The 14,182-nt window shown below is 46.9% G+C and overlaps 1 protein-coding gene across 1 annotated transcript in view; it reads left to right on the forward strand.

Moving 5' to 3' along the window:
• The window catches only part of ptk7b (protein tyrosine kinase 7b), a 60,560-nt gene extending 48,594 nt beyond the window's left edge, over positions 1-11,966 (forward strand). The window contains exons 6-21 of the mRNA XM_053875340.1: positions 1,459-1,606; positions 4,140-4,270; positions 5,781-6,047; positions 6,109-6,245; positions 6,319-6,454; positions 6,727-6,846; positions 8,401-8,550; positions 8,729-8,876; positions 8,955-9,082; positions 9,366-9,563; positions 9,722-9,883; positions 9,948-10,180; positions 10,411-10,491; positions 10,565-10,720; positions 10,796-10,970; positions 11,200-11,966. Coding sequence (XP_053731315.1) covers positions 1,459-1,606; positions 4,140-4,270; positions 5,781-6,047; positions 6,109-6,245; positions 6,319-6,454; positions 6,727-6,846; positions 8,401-8,550; positions 8,729-8,876; positions 8,955-9,082; positions 9,366-9,563; positions 9,722-9,883; positions 9,948-10,180; positions 10,411-10,491; positions 10,565-10,720; positions 10,796-10,970; positions 11,200-11,360 — 2,531 coding nt within the window. The 3' untranslated portion in view covers positions 11,361-11,966. The remainder of the gene's footprint in view (positions 1-1,458; positions 1,607-4,139; positions 4,271-5,780; positions 6,048-6,108; positions 6,246-6,318; positions 6,455-6,726; positions 6,847-8,400; positions 8,551-8,728; positions 8,877-8,954; positions 9,083-9,365; positions 9,564-9,721; positions 9,884-9,947; positions 10,181-10,410; positions 10,492-10,564; positions 10,721-10,795; positions 10,971-11,199) is intronic.
• Positions 11,967-14,182: the final 2,216 nt, after the last annotated feature.

Here is a 14,182-nt window from a genome sequence, read left to right on the forward strand (position 1 = left end):
GATGTGTGTGATCTCTGACAGATAAAAAAAGACATAGATTTAGCTGAAAATTAAGTAAATTCTTATGCATGTACCCCACTTTAGTTGTGTTTCGGCAGTGTGCAAGCAGTAAGCTGCGGCTTCTTTGGCTCCAACAAATGGTGGAGATTGAAATGGAGACTTGAGTTTTGCCAGTATCTCTGGAATAAGCTAGTGTCTATTGTCATCTTGCTGTATCTTGGCACAAATTACCGCTCCATGGATGCAATAACTTTCCAATTGCTGGTTCCTACAACAGAAAAAAAAGGAATTTGGACTGTTGTGAATAAAGGGATACCACAACATTGTGGCATTGTAAATGTTGCCAAGATAGTCGTAACCAAGGCAAGTGGGAGTATATTCAGTAAGATTTAGAAATTTCTCTGACGTTTCTTGTGTAAATCATATTTGCAAGACACCAGTTGGCTGCATTGGTATTCCTCCTATATTGTATTTATTCATTAAAATAGCATTGCTGAATGTTAGAAGAGCTTAGAGTGTGTGTCCTCTGTCCATTTGCCATGGAGAAAGCGTCATATCTGGTGGAGATCAGTAAATGTCACATCAATATTAGACCAGAGGAGAAGCATACGCTACATGCATATCGTTGTGCCACAGCTCCTCTGTGCTTCCTGCCGGACCCTTCGGGGAGTCCGCTGGCTCCAGCTCACAGTCGTGTGAGAAACCTGACGCCGCCATTCTCCCTAATTAGCCACCTGCAACACACACATGCAAGTTTAGCACCTGGTGGAGGAAGAATGGATAAGTGCCGAGGTTCCAGTTTCACGTCTGCACTTCCATAAGAATTCCCTTTATTAGAAAGTTGACGGATTTAGACAGGTTTTCGATTCCTAGACGTGGCGTATGGGTTTACTTGCTGGGTGGGCCAAGTCTTCCCCATCCAGAAACCCAATCTGTGGACTGCCCTTGGCACCTGTAACACCCCTCTGAATTGAAAGCATAAAGCTGGATTAGGGGAATTTTCAAGTTCTCTATTGAGCTCAGTATCCCTCAGTTTTGGATTTAACAATGTCGCACAATGTGTAATCGCTTCTCCCCGTGCAGCAAATCTCCCATTTTGGCAGGTTGGTCCAAACAGAGGCTTGTCGGATAAGTGAGGTCAGAGGAAAGTTGAAGAATTCTTTCAGCAGATTTATGAGAAAGCTCATTCGACTGTCTCCTCATTTGAAAAGATGCTTTTGTATTCATAATGAAGCGTTGTAATAAATCTCCTCTTTCAGGTGATTGATCTGATAAAGCTGGGGTCAATAAGAAGTCACATGTTCACTGACCTCAATAAGTCTCGCCCGGCCCCTGGAGGTGTTGACACGCTCCTCCACCTGAAAGCAGCACCGCGCCGCTGTTGGCAGTTTTTAATAACACATAGGCAGATGGGACTTGATGGTCCGATGCAATCTCACAGATGTTTGTCTCCCACAGATAAGAGCTTCCCTCGGCCTGTGATCGCACCTGAGGACCAGGTGGTTCTGAAGAACGAGGAGGCGGTCTTCCACTGTCAGTTTACCGCCGTGCCGCCGCCGACATTGGAGTGGTACCATGAAAACGAACTGCTGCTCAACAAGTCTCGGTATGTTGACGCGTCTTCACTCACTTCCTCATCAACTGTACTGTATTATTACTATAAAGAACAACAGCGGTTTCTAAACATGGTTGTGAGTAACAGTGTCAGAAGAGTCAAACATGGAGACACTGAAGTTGTTGTTGGAACTAGCTATCAAGGATAAAGAGACGGAGAGAGGGAGACGGTTACGGCTTACACATGGTGTGGTCATGTGGACCAAGAATGTTGGACATGAAGGTCATCATTTGGTTGACTTCTTCAGAGGTTTCCATGCACCACTAAAGCCCTTTGATTACACACGTGCTGCTGTTGTGTTTTTCTTGGGTGGTTGTTTGGAAGAAGAATAAGGAGCTTACTCATGTCTTTTGAGCTCAAATTCTACATGTATTGCATGTAGATTTTAACTCCTTATGCCGTTGTTTAGTGTCTATACGTATGCTTTGATGGAATAGCTGCTTTTCCAGGGTGTCCCATGCCCATCACCCTAAAGTGGGCTCCAGCCCCCTGCAATATCTGCCTTTCACCATATAAGTGACTCATAATTTCAGCAATTATATTCTGTTACTTCCAGTATCAGTTTCATCATTGTTGTTCATGACGTCTTGGTGACTCACTGGAGCTGGGTATCAACATGTCTGCTGCTCTACCTGTTTAGCACCTCCATTCATGCACCAATACAAGGACTCAAATGAGTCTGTAGCGTGTTCCCACCACAGCTCTGGTTCCTCTCCATCGTGTCGGCTCGAATGTGATTTCAGTTTGTTGCTGCACACGGCTCCCTGGAACCCACTGAGCTGGAACCTCTCAGTCTCTTTGTCCCATTACAGCTCCAGCCCAAGATGAATTGCACATTACAGAAAGGTTATTATGAAAGAGAGAGCTGTAAAGTTTCACCGCGCACTCGCACACCTCGCAGCCAATCACAGGCAGCCCTGCAGCTCTCCAGCGGAAACGACCCTCCGGCTGCCTTCGCCTTCACGGCAAGACCCTGTAAAAGCATAAGTGTGGGATAATAACGCGCCGTGTCAAAGGTCACGTCACCTCATGTGTTTTAATGGAGTCAGCACAAACAGAGGGGTGGATGATTGTTGTGTGCAGCAAATGACTGTAAAGCCAGTTGTGATTTAGTGGGAGCTGTGAGACATTCACGTGCTTTTCAGCTGTGTTGCATTCATGCAGGGCATTCTTGCTTATTCAGCACTTTTATGACAGCAATTTTATTATGCTGCTTGTTTTTTAATTTAGCCGTGGTATTTTAAAAGTAATTCCTGTTGTTGTTGGTCAACATGGATGCGGGGGAAACTTCTGGTACCTGCCTTATTTACACTCCGCCTTCTATTTGTGATGGTTACAGTCAATCCAGAGGCTATTCTTGCAGACGGAATCAATTTCCCCCGTAGGCGAGACACACTACCGAAGTAGAAACAACTGTTGACGTCGCTCTGTTGCGAAAGGAAGCTGCTCTTATTGTGGGGTGCACTGCAGAGTGTGTTTCTCTCTCGCAGTCAAAGATGAGAAGAAGTGGAAATAGCTCCTCTCCTGAGGTGCAGATTTGCAGGGAACTCTTCAGGAATTAAACATGCAGAAGACAGTGGGGCGAAAAAAAGTCCAATACCTGAGATTAAAACTGAGCATTTCATTTGCACCACAGGAAGATGAGACATGGTCTGACCATTTTATTTGCTCGATTATAGTCACTTTTTCTCTATTATTATTGTTCTTATTAGGCACCAACTGTCGCTGGAGCATGTGAATTTCCCATTCCTTCTTGTAAAAAAGATGAATAAGTGTGATACAAAACCTCCTACCTTCTGTGAGTCGCTGGACCTTGAAGCCTCTCTGTTCCATCCGTCAACATTCATTATTAATACTTAAGAAATCTTGACTGAATGTTTCCCGTCCCCATCACTGAAAGAGATGTTTCCATCATGGAGGCTTGACTTTGGAGCAGTCAGCTCCGCTCTTCAACAGTAACCAGCTCGATACGAATAAAAATAGTTTTGAAAAAACGTAGTGTTTTAGTTGATATATAGCGTTAATAATATAAAAATTGAATGAATTTTTTTTAAGTGGAATAAAAATATTGGCGTTTTAATCTATAAAATGTTATTAAAAGAAAAATTAGGTGGTAAAAACATTTTGTACTTTTGTTTATTTCTCATTGAGGCAAATGTTCTCTTCATGGAGCTGGACTGAAGCCATCAGAGGCACAGCTTTACATCTTCGTGTTTGAAAAAAAACACACTCCTCTAATGCAGTACTTGATATCTGTAGATAACAAGCTGATACTACAGTTACATCATGTCAAGCAGCTCATGTTGATGACTTGATGGTGAGCTCACTCCTCTTCCCCGGAGCTGTTCTCAGATCAGTCTGTGATGATGTCGGATCTCATGCATCACTGTCACATTCTCCTTCATCCAGTCAGAGCAGACATGAGTTAACCCAGGTTCAGTCGGAAACTGCCTTCATAGGAGTGTTTTGGGAAGTTTGCGTTTTGTGGTATCATCTCACGCATTGTTGTTGTTTCCCTCCACAGAGTCTTCCTGCTCTCCAATGGCTCTCTGCACATCACCCAAGTCAAACCTCGGAACACAGGAAAGTACAAGTGTGTGGGACGCAGCCTGACTGGATCCCAAGTGGTACAAGAGGCCTCTCTGCTTATCGCTGGTAAACACACACTCTTCACTGTAAACACCTGCGATTGTGCAATTCAGGTTCCATGTTTATCCTCCATGTTCCGCCGCCTCCTGCTGGATCTTTCACTTAGTTCCAGATCTAGATAATCGCATTCCTTTATTGATGTCCGGCCCAGCTGCGCGCCCGCTGCCCTCTCCTGCTTCCCGTTCATGTTATTTCCTGCAGCGGCACAGCTGTTAGCTTGTTTACCTCCGCCTGGCTAATAGCCGACGTGCCGTGTGATAATGAGATCGTGGAATGTTGTTAAAGCCGCCAGCTTGTGTGTGACTTCAATCGAGAAACAATCATGTCCACTGTGGCCGTGAAGAGCTACAGCCGAATAACCAGTGAGCGAGCTTCCTTCACAGAGAGGCGCTGTGCTGGTTGGAGTCAACTAGACTCTCCAATTAACTTCTGTGTATTTCTGGACTGGGGGAGGAAACTAGAATATCCAGAGGAAACCTTTGTGAGCACATGCAGAAAGACAAAGGTACACAATACAAGGATTTTTTTATTTTAAAAGTATGAGCTTGTATATTACAGTTGGCTAAGTTTTCAATAGTTTATAGTTTTATTTGAGAGTATGTGTCTAAAACTAAAATATGAATTAAAATAATATTTATTAAGGATTAAGAGACATATGAATAAATACGTGTTATTAGTATTATTATTGTGTAGGACACGTGCGGATTAAAGATGATCAAAAACTACATTGAGAAAACTTAAAAATAAACTACATCATATTAATCTCAAGGTTTGCGCTCAAGACGTGGACGTGTTCATAAGGCAGTAGAAACTCTGAGACGGGATCGGGAGTTCTATCAGCTAAAAGGGCAAAGTGTCTGTCATATATGTCGTGACCTTCACTGCCGCTCCCTGAAATGAATTCAAGTCTCTTCGGTTTGCCGACAGAGAGACCGTCTGCGGAGCCAAAATGTGATTTGTACCCCCTCACCCTTATTAAGTACCTACCTCCATCGTATACATGAAAATACATGTGCAAGCAAGTCAAATATTTAAGCTGAAGGCTGAGCTCTCTCCTCATCTCTGGGTCCCAAAGGCGAAATTTCCCCCCCAACTGTGACTGGCTGCACAGTTTTAACCCACAGCTCCACTTAAATACCTTAATTCCCTTAATCTGATGGTAATCTCTGCTGGCATTATAGGGGATTGTGTCACAGTACAATTCAGCATTTAGGGACAAGTTTAAACACCCTAGATCCCCCCACATCCACTTTCCTACTTCTGCACTACCAGCTTTTCATTCATCCTCTGAAAAATGTTCCTCTGTTCTGGATGATCTTCAAATCCGGTCGTAGCTGACTGCAGAGTTGGCCGATAAACTTTTAACACCGGCGACTTATGGCGTAAGCTGTGATGTCACTGTGCAGTGGGAAGTCTCGTGAGTCCGACTTCGAGGTCTTAGCTGCCCCGGTGTTGACTCGTGTGACGTTACTGTGACGGCAGTGTTTTGAGCGTTCCTTGTTGTCGATGCCCTCAGAGATCGAAGATATGCTGCCAAAGATGTCGAAGGTCTTCAGCGCAGACACGCAGCAGCGGGTGTCCTGTCGCCCCCCGCGGGGGAGACCGGAACCCCAGGTGTGGTGGGAGAAGGGCGGTCAGAGGATTCCCGCAGAGGGCCGCGTCTACCAGGACGGCTTCTATCTGGTCTTCAACCCGACAGAAGCAGGAGACTCGGGGCTCTACACCTGCGTAGCTCAGAACAAGGCCGGACGCAAGACGCAGGAAGTCACCTTCACCATTGCCAGTAAGTCAGTGATGACTTGTGACTATCCTGCGGCAGTTTAGTGACATGTATTGTGCCATAGCGCCCCCTGTCTGGGTGACCAGACCTCAGGACAGCCGACTGGAGGAAGGGAAGCCAGGCTACCTCCACTGTCAGGCTCAGGCCACCCCAGAACCGGAGGTCACCTGGCTCCGCAACAACATCCAGATCACACCAGAGGTTTGTTTGGGTCAAGGAAGTGTCCAGATTCAGACTAGACTTGCTTCTTATATCTGCTGAATCTTCCTCACAGGACTCGCGCTTCAAGCTTTTCCCCAACGGCACACTGAGGATCAACAACGTGGAAGTGTATGATGGGCAGATGTACGGCTGTGAGACCAGGACGGAAGGTGGACGACTGTCCGGGCAGGCCAGAGTCACCGTGCTGGGTGAGTCGGCTCACCGTCCTTCCCAAGACAAGTCCGTGCTCCATCTGACACCAGCTGTTGGCCATTAAAATCACTTGTTTCATTGTTATTATTTGTGCGTCTCAGTCCCCACTGTCTCTGAGCTTCCATATGCAGCTCCAGAATGTGTCTGGACACGATCATCGCCTTTTATCTGCAGTGTGATTCCCACAAAAGAGGCTTTGGCAGGCGCCGCCGTTGAGTCTTTATGTTTGCAGTGTGAGTAATCGTGTGTGTGCCGTTCCCACTTTCAGAGAAGCTGAAGTTCACCCCGACCCCCCAGCCGACCCAGTGTCTGGAGCTGGATAAGGAGATCACCATCCAGTGTTCGGCCAAGGGGCGAGAGAGTCCCACCATCCGCTGGGTCAAAGCAGGTGAGGACTGGCAGGAGAGTGGTGGAGCAGCTGCCGCCTCACAGAGGCTGGTTCCTGGGGATGGGCCATAAGTTATTGATATACCGCAACACAATCTCCACGATGACAATTCTGCATCTCTAGATAAATTCGATTAACACACAGCTCACTCTCTGCATTGGACCTGCACACGTGATCATGATGAGACTGACGGCGCGCCGCGTTCTTCAGCTCCGCTGCGTTTGACTCCAGACACCGCCGTGTGGCAGTTTTGGTTAGGGACCGTCAACAAATTATAAAGTGGTCAAAGTATGAGTGAAATTATCAATAATGAAAAACAACCTTTCTACGAGAGAGAATTGTGAAAAGGTTTTTCATCACACAAGACGAAAGACTGACAGTTTGGATAATGATTTGGAGAATAGAATATGACTGATCACTTATTCACATTATTTATAATATTTCTTCAATAGCATCTGGGAAATGTGTCCAGACTGGTCCACAGTTCAAGTCAACTGTTCAGAGACATGAGACGCCTCAATTTAACCCCTAAATAAAGTTGGCAGAGCAGTCTGTCAGACACCAGCGGCTTCTACCAGAGACGTGAAACATGGAATTTCTCATCTCTACACTTGGCTAACTATTATATTTCAACATAAACAAATAATGATGTTGGAGACAAACTCCACTAATAAGTTCCATCATAAATTGTCCAACACACGGAATAGAATGAGAATTTATTGTGATAATTATTGTTATAGCTGAAATTACACCATTTATCGCAATAACTTTTTTGTTCATGTCGCCCATCCCTACTGGTTAGCTTTCAGTTCTCTCTCTGGTTTCCTCCCACAGTTCAATATTGCACTGATGACTCTAGATTGTGAGCGGTTAGTGACAAACTCACATTCAGGTCAATAAGTCCAGGAGGTAGAATATTTCTTTTGTAGTTTTTCTGAATCATTATTCATGTGACTCTCCAGATAAGGATTGCCTGACAGTGTCCTGACAACGGTGTTGATGATTCAGGATAATTCGGCTCTGATTCACAACTGCCCGACCCGTTTGACTCCAACTCTGTACAGTTATTCAGTTTGGAATCATAGATGTGAAGAATGTCTTCTTGGATCTGTTTTTGTTTTTCCATTGGTGGCACAAAAGCTGCTGGAAATCCTTGTTGTTGAGTTAGTGCAGAACTCACCTGCTGAACACACCAGGAAGTCGTCCTGACTGCTTCTGTGTGTGGCCACTGATCCAAATGCTGAGCAGGAGCCGAGCTTTAGGGACTGCAACACATTAGATTGTGTTGAAACAGGTTCATGCTCCGTTCTGTGTGGTTCAGCCACAAAGTTAGACGTGGTTGTTGGCTTTCTGTTGCACTTTGTATCTGCTATTTAACACCACTAAAATCATAATAAATTCTTCAGATGGGCTCACCTCCTGTAAGATGTTTAACTATGTGCTGATTCGACTTACTACACTTTGGGTTGGAAGTTATAAAAGATACACTAGAGTTTCACATGAGAACGCGTTTGAAATGATGTGCTTTTCCATGCTCTCTGTCGCCCTCTACAGACGGAGGAGAACTGCCGCCCCATGTGAAGCAGAAGAACGGACAGCTTCACTTCAGTAAAGTCACACGCAGCGATGCCGGCAACTACACCTGCGTCGCCTCCAACAGCCTGCAGGGGGAGATCCGAGCGTTGGTGGTGCTGACTGTTGCTGGTAAAACAGCTTCACTTTTTTCACAAAAGATGGCGGTTTCTGTGTCGGTCTCCAGTGTGGTTCTGCTCCACAGAGAGAAACATTAACTTGTTTTAATTCGTGGAAAGAGACCGCAGGGTTTTAGTGTGGGAGTGGTTTGGTAACAGGGAGATGTGCTCATGAACGTTGTGTCTCCTAGTTTACATCCATTTTAAAGTGGAGCCGGAGAACACGACGGTGTACCAGGGTCACACGGCCGTCCTCCACTGCCAGGCCTCCGGGAACCCTGAGCCTCACATCCACTGGATGGTCAAAGACAAGATGCTGGACATCAACAAGAGCAGACGGTAAACCACTGAAGCTCCACTGTGGGCGCACATGTGGAGGATCTGGACCCAAAGTGAGACTCTCCAAACACGTTCCAGGTTCCAGAAGATGCCCAACGGCTCCCTGATCATCTCTGACGTGACCACCGACGACACGGGCCGCTACACGTGCGTGGCAGGGAACAGCTGCAGCATCAAAGACCGCGTGGCTCAGCTGTATGTGGTCGGTGAGTCGGACGCACCGCCGCAGCCCTGTGGTCAGAGATGTCCACGTCTGCGGATGTTCATTAGAACCTGTCAATCACCAGCACTAGTTCATAACGCCACCGTCCGTCACCACGGCGACCGGCTCGGGTCGATGTTGAATCCAATAATTGCTACAATACTCACTGTGTGCTGCTGGAATTACTGCCATTCTCTGGTGAAAAGCAAGGACGCTCCTCTTGGCTCCCTCTGAGGAAATAAAGAAAACTGTCAAGTGACCGCAGGCGTTTGTCTGGTGTGTTGCAGACAAGCCTGCGCTCATTGCCGAGGACGACATGGACAAAGCACCCTACAAGATGATTCAGACCATCGGCCTGCTGGTGGGCGCCGCCGTGGCTTACATCATCGTGGTGCTCGGCCTCATGTTCTACTGCAAGAAGAGACGCCACGCCAAACGGCTCAAGGGCCAGGAGGGAGAGGAGCCTGAGATGGAGTGTCTGAACGGTGAGGACGCCATCTAGTGGCGGTTCTGGGTACTGCCTGTGAGACCAGCCGCTCAACTTGTCTCCCACCATCTTTATTTTGTTAAAACAAGTTTATATTTTGTATGATTTCACTGTAAATGTTGTCGAGGGATGATCTTAAAGGATGGTGTTTTTCAGGAGGACCCCTCCAGCAGAACGGCCACACCACCACTGAGATCCAGGAGGAAGTCCCGCTCACCAGCATGGGCACCGTGGCACCCAGCGAGAAGCGCAACAGCAACATCAGCCACGATAAGCTGCACTTCCCGCGCGCCAACCTGCAGACCATCACTGCTCTAGGTGACGGTCGCGACCTCGGAAGGTTTGCTGCTGCCACCTCCGCTCACGCTCCTCTCGCTGACAGGGAGAGGCGAGTTCGGCGAGGTGCTGCTGTCCAAAGCCAAAGGGATGGAGGGGCAGGAGGAGGAGACGGTGGTGCTGGTGAAGAGCCTGCAGAGCAGAGAGGAGCAGCTGCAGCTGGACTTCCGCAGGGAAGCAGAGATGTTCGCCAAGCTGAGTCACCCCAACGTTGCCCGGCTGCTGGGTCTGTGCAGAGAGGCCGAGCCCAACTACATGATCCTGGAGTACTACGACCTGGTAAACTGACTCGTCCGATTCAAGTCTCCACCCTGCCCACACTCTTTTCTTCTCCTTACTTCCTCTCTGTCCATCCAGCCTCCCTCTCTCTTTCATCCCTGGTCTCTCCAGCTTCTCCTCCTCCTTTATCTCACCATGAATCACTACATCATCAGCAAACAGCTGCGTCCACACCTCAAATAATAATGAAACTTCAGTGTGCTGATTCCTTTTTCTCCTGTCACTTCCAGGGAGATCTGAAGCAGTTCCTGAGAATATCCAAGAACAAAGACGAGAAAGTAAAATCCCAGCCGCTCAGCACCAAGACCAAAGTGAGTCTGCTGCACCTGCCTGGTGCTTCTTCTCGCCGGATAGTTGTCTCACTACCAACACTTGTGCTGGCAGGTTTCCATCTGCGCTCAGGTGGCTCGTGGGATGGAGCATCTGTCCAACCACCGCTTCGTCCACAAGGACCTGGCGGCTAGAAACTGCCTGATCAACAGTCAGAGACGCGTCAAAGTGTCTTCGCTCAGTCTCAGCAAGGACGTTTACAACAGGCAGGTCACGTCAGGCTCCAGCATGAAGTGAGGGAACTCTGCTCTTCATGTTTTTTTTCCTGTCTGCTCCCGCAGTGAGTACTATCACTACAGACAAGCGTGGATCCCGCTGCGCTGGCTCCCGTCAGAGTCTGTTTTCGAGGACGACTACTCCACCAAGTCCGACGTCTGGGCCTTCGGAGTGTTGATGTGGGAGGTCTTCAGTTTCGGGGAGATGCCGTACACCAAGCTGAGCGACAATGAAGTGTTGGAAGGTGAGAAAGTTCAGATTTTGCTTTCATTTTCTCAGAAAATGATGGTAGGACTGGACCAGAGTCTTTCCCAGCTCAAGGGTTAGAGGTTGGGGATGGGAGAAGTTTTTTTCCCCATCATTTGTTAGGATTCAACGTTCCATTTTCCACCTTGTTGCGTCATTTTCAACCTCATGAGTCTCCACTATGGAGTCCTCCAAGGCGCCGTTCTCATTGCCACTTGTGTGTCCAGGTCTGCAGTCGGGGAAGCTGAAGCTGCCCGTTCCAGACGGCTGTCCGTCCAAGATGGCCAAGCTCATGGTCAGCTGCTGGGCCCCCAGCCTGAAGGAGCGTCCCTCCTTTGGCGACATCGTCCAGAAGCTGGGCGAGCTGCCGTCAGACACCAAAGTCTGAGAGGCAGCGAGAAGGACCCTCATGCTGGATGACATTTCAGGGAACACGGTTGAGGAGACTTTTTACAAATATATATATATGCATTTCAATATTCGAGTGTGAGAGACTACTCTGTCATGGACACACGCTCAGGAGTTTTGCCTTAACATGTGATCGACCCGCCTGACTCCCTGGAGACTCAACCGAGCACCACGACCTCTGTGCCTCACACACACTCCCACCTTCACCACCTTCTCGGCTCGTGTGTCTGTCTGTCTGTCTGTGTGTGTGTGTGCACTGGTTTCCCACCTCTGTGTTCGTCCAGGGTCGTCTGTTACACGCCAAGGAACTTTTAAAATCTTTGTGTTGCTTTTGTGTATTTTTTTTTTTAACTTCAAGGTGCTTTTCGATCACAACCTTGATCAGGATTTGTAAATGAAACTTGTAGTCTGAGGTCCAGCCACAGCTTCTCACCTGGCCCGATGTTTTTTTTGTTTGTTTTTTTACTCTGTGCAATGCTGCATGTTTGGACCGTCACCAGGCGGATGTGTACATAAGTAGAAGCCATGCACTAACTTCACTTAATGGAATATCCCTCGTCGATAGAAGGACTCGGCAGGCGCCTCTTTATTTCAACTGAAGCTCCTGTCTTTTTCTTTGTCTTTTTTTAAACAGAAAGGTACTTCTCTGAGGTGGACTCGGTGCATGAGCCAGCAGAAGTGGTCAGTGGCTGGTCGGTCTAAGTGCCTGGCAAAATGAAGGATTACCTAAAACATGTTCCTGTTTTGTTTCATCTAATCAAAAGCTTTTGTTTTTATATGTGGTTTTAGTGTAATGTAATGTTTTTATGGAAGCTAGGCACTGACTCCTAGACCTTTTTTTTTTTTACTCTGCTTCAGTACTCACGGATAAAAAAAAGTATACATCCTGCTGTCAATAAAGTCAGTGTTTTTCACACCTGTGCTTTTTTTTTTTTCTTCCCAAGTAGCCGAAAGAAAAGTTGTCTTCGGGTGTCTAAATAAACATCCAACCACACTTTGGATTTAGTGATACTTTCTCTTCTGACGGCTCCTGACAGCTGCAGCTTAACCAGACAATATGGTGATCAGTCAGAAGATCACGTTTGCACCTTAGGGCATCCATCTTCCACAAGTCCTGTCATGCCAACCATCAACTGGTCCGTGTAAAAGACTGATGTTACAGGCGATATACAGCGTTTGGTAAACAGTCCGTGAAGACGAAGTTAATACTGATGTAGACTTTTTTTTTTTTTAATGGCGAACACAACAGGATGTAATTGTGTGAAGAGACTGTTGAAGTCACTGTGTCAGATAAACTGGAGAACTGTGATGGCAGAAGGAAGTGGTCAGAGTCGCCACATTTCAAACCTGTTTCCGTTGGCGGAATGGAACCAGAGCTGATGCTGGATTGGCTCGTGGTTCAGTCTATAGGGGTTTTACCGCGACTTACTCAAGGTAAGGTTTACTCAAGAGGGTGCTGGTCACACTACAAGTCTTTCCATCCTGCAGAGGGCTACTCTCGGCACAAATCAACTCCCGAATTTATCGGTTTTGAACTCCCTCTCTGGTCTATGGGTTTCCCTTCTCAGGGCCACTGTTCTGCTTACACAAAGTTTAATTCTCCGTCTGGAAATTTGAGTTGAATTTGCACCATGGTTCTCTGTCGGAGAAAGTAGATGTTGCTGTGTTACCTTGTCAGTATGCCTTTACATAGGTGGAAGCCCTGGGGCAGACCCACACTTTTCTTAGAGGGATGCCTTCTCCCATGAGATGAGAGACTGTCTGGATGTTGTTGTTTTTTTTGTTTTTGTTTTGCTCTGACATGGATGGATCAACCTTTTATTATCATCATTATTATTGTTACTTTTCTTTATTTTGAAAGTCTTCAACACTGCTGTGTCCGAGACTCCAAACTTCCTTCTATTGACCGCTAGATGGTGACATTTTTTGTTATTTTACAGTCTTCGTTGAACTTGATGTGAAGTTTATTCTTTAAACGTATCATCGCAATATTTCTTGGTGGGTGTAAAAGAACTCGTCTGTGGTTCCATTTTCCCAGGTGTCAAAGGTTGAGTCACGTGGGCAACAGCCGGAGTCAAGAGGCCCAGACTTGAGGCTGTTCACCTTATAACGAACTGACACTTTTACAGCAGTTTGAAAACAGTAGTCAACAAAAAAAAAAGTCGTGGTGAAGTCGAACCTTGTCGGAAGATGTTGAGTAATAGAACGCGCGTATTTGTCTTAACCTGCCTGAGGACGCGCGTGGGTGCGGTTGACTCGAGCGCACACACACACACCGTGACATGATCGTCAGATCTTCCCGGAGGATCCAGTGTTCAGCCTCCGTCTGTGGGACACAAGTCTTCCATGTTTACTTTACATGTCTGGCGTTTTTTTCAAAACAACAACTTCCTGTGCTAGGCACTAACATGCAGCTGGTGTTTTTGCTGAATGAAAAGGCGATCTACGCTGAAATACACGACTCATAAAGTACTTTTTTTTATTGTACTCGGTGTCACATTCAGGCAGTTTAATCCACATCAGAGTCGTGCACAACAACATACACGTGTTGCGCCTGAAAAGAAGTAGTTCCTCCAACAGGTCTGTTCTCGATCCAAAGCACTGAATGGATCCGTGACGTGTAACAGACATAATACTTGGGTATTTTACAGTCTGTTGGCGGTGACGTTGTCGGTAGCGCAACCATTTCGGTATTTATTCTAATGAGCGCGGTTGTTCCGCCAATGACCGCGGCGCTCAGATAACGTTCCGCCAATCGCTAGGCGACGCTGTGACTCACCAAATAAGGAGCGACCGCGCCAT

The sequence above is a fragment of the Synchiropus splendidus genome, chromosome 9 (assembly GCF_027744825.2).
Source record: "Synchiropus splendidus isolate RoL2022-P1 chromosome 9, RoL_Sspl_1.0, whole genome shotgun sequence".
In the NCBI taxonomy this organism is placed as follows: domain Eukaryota; kingdom Metazoa; phylum Chordata; class Actinopteri; order Syngnathiformes; family Callionymidae; genus Synchiropus; species Synchiropus splendidus.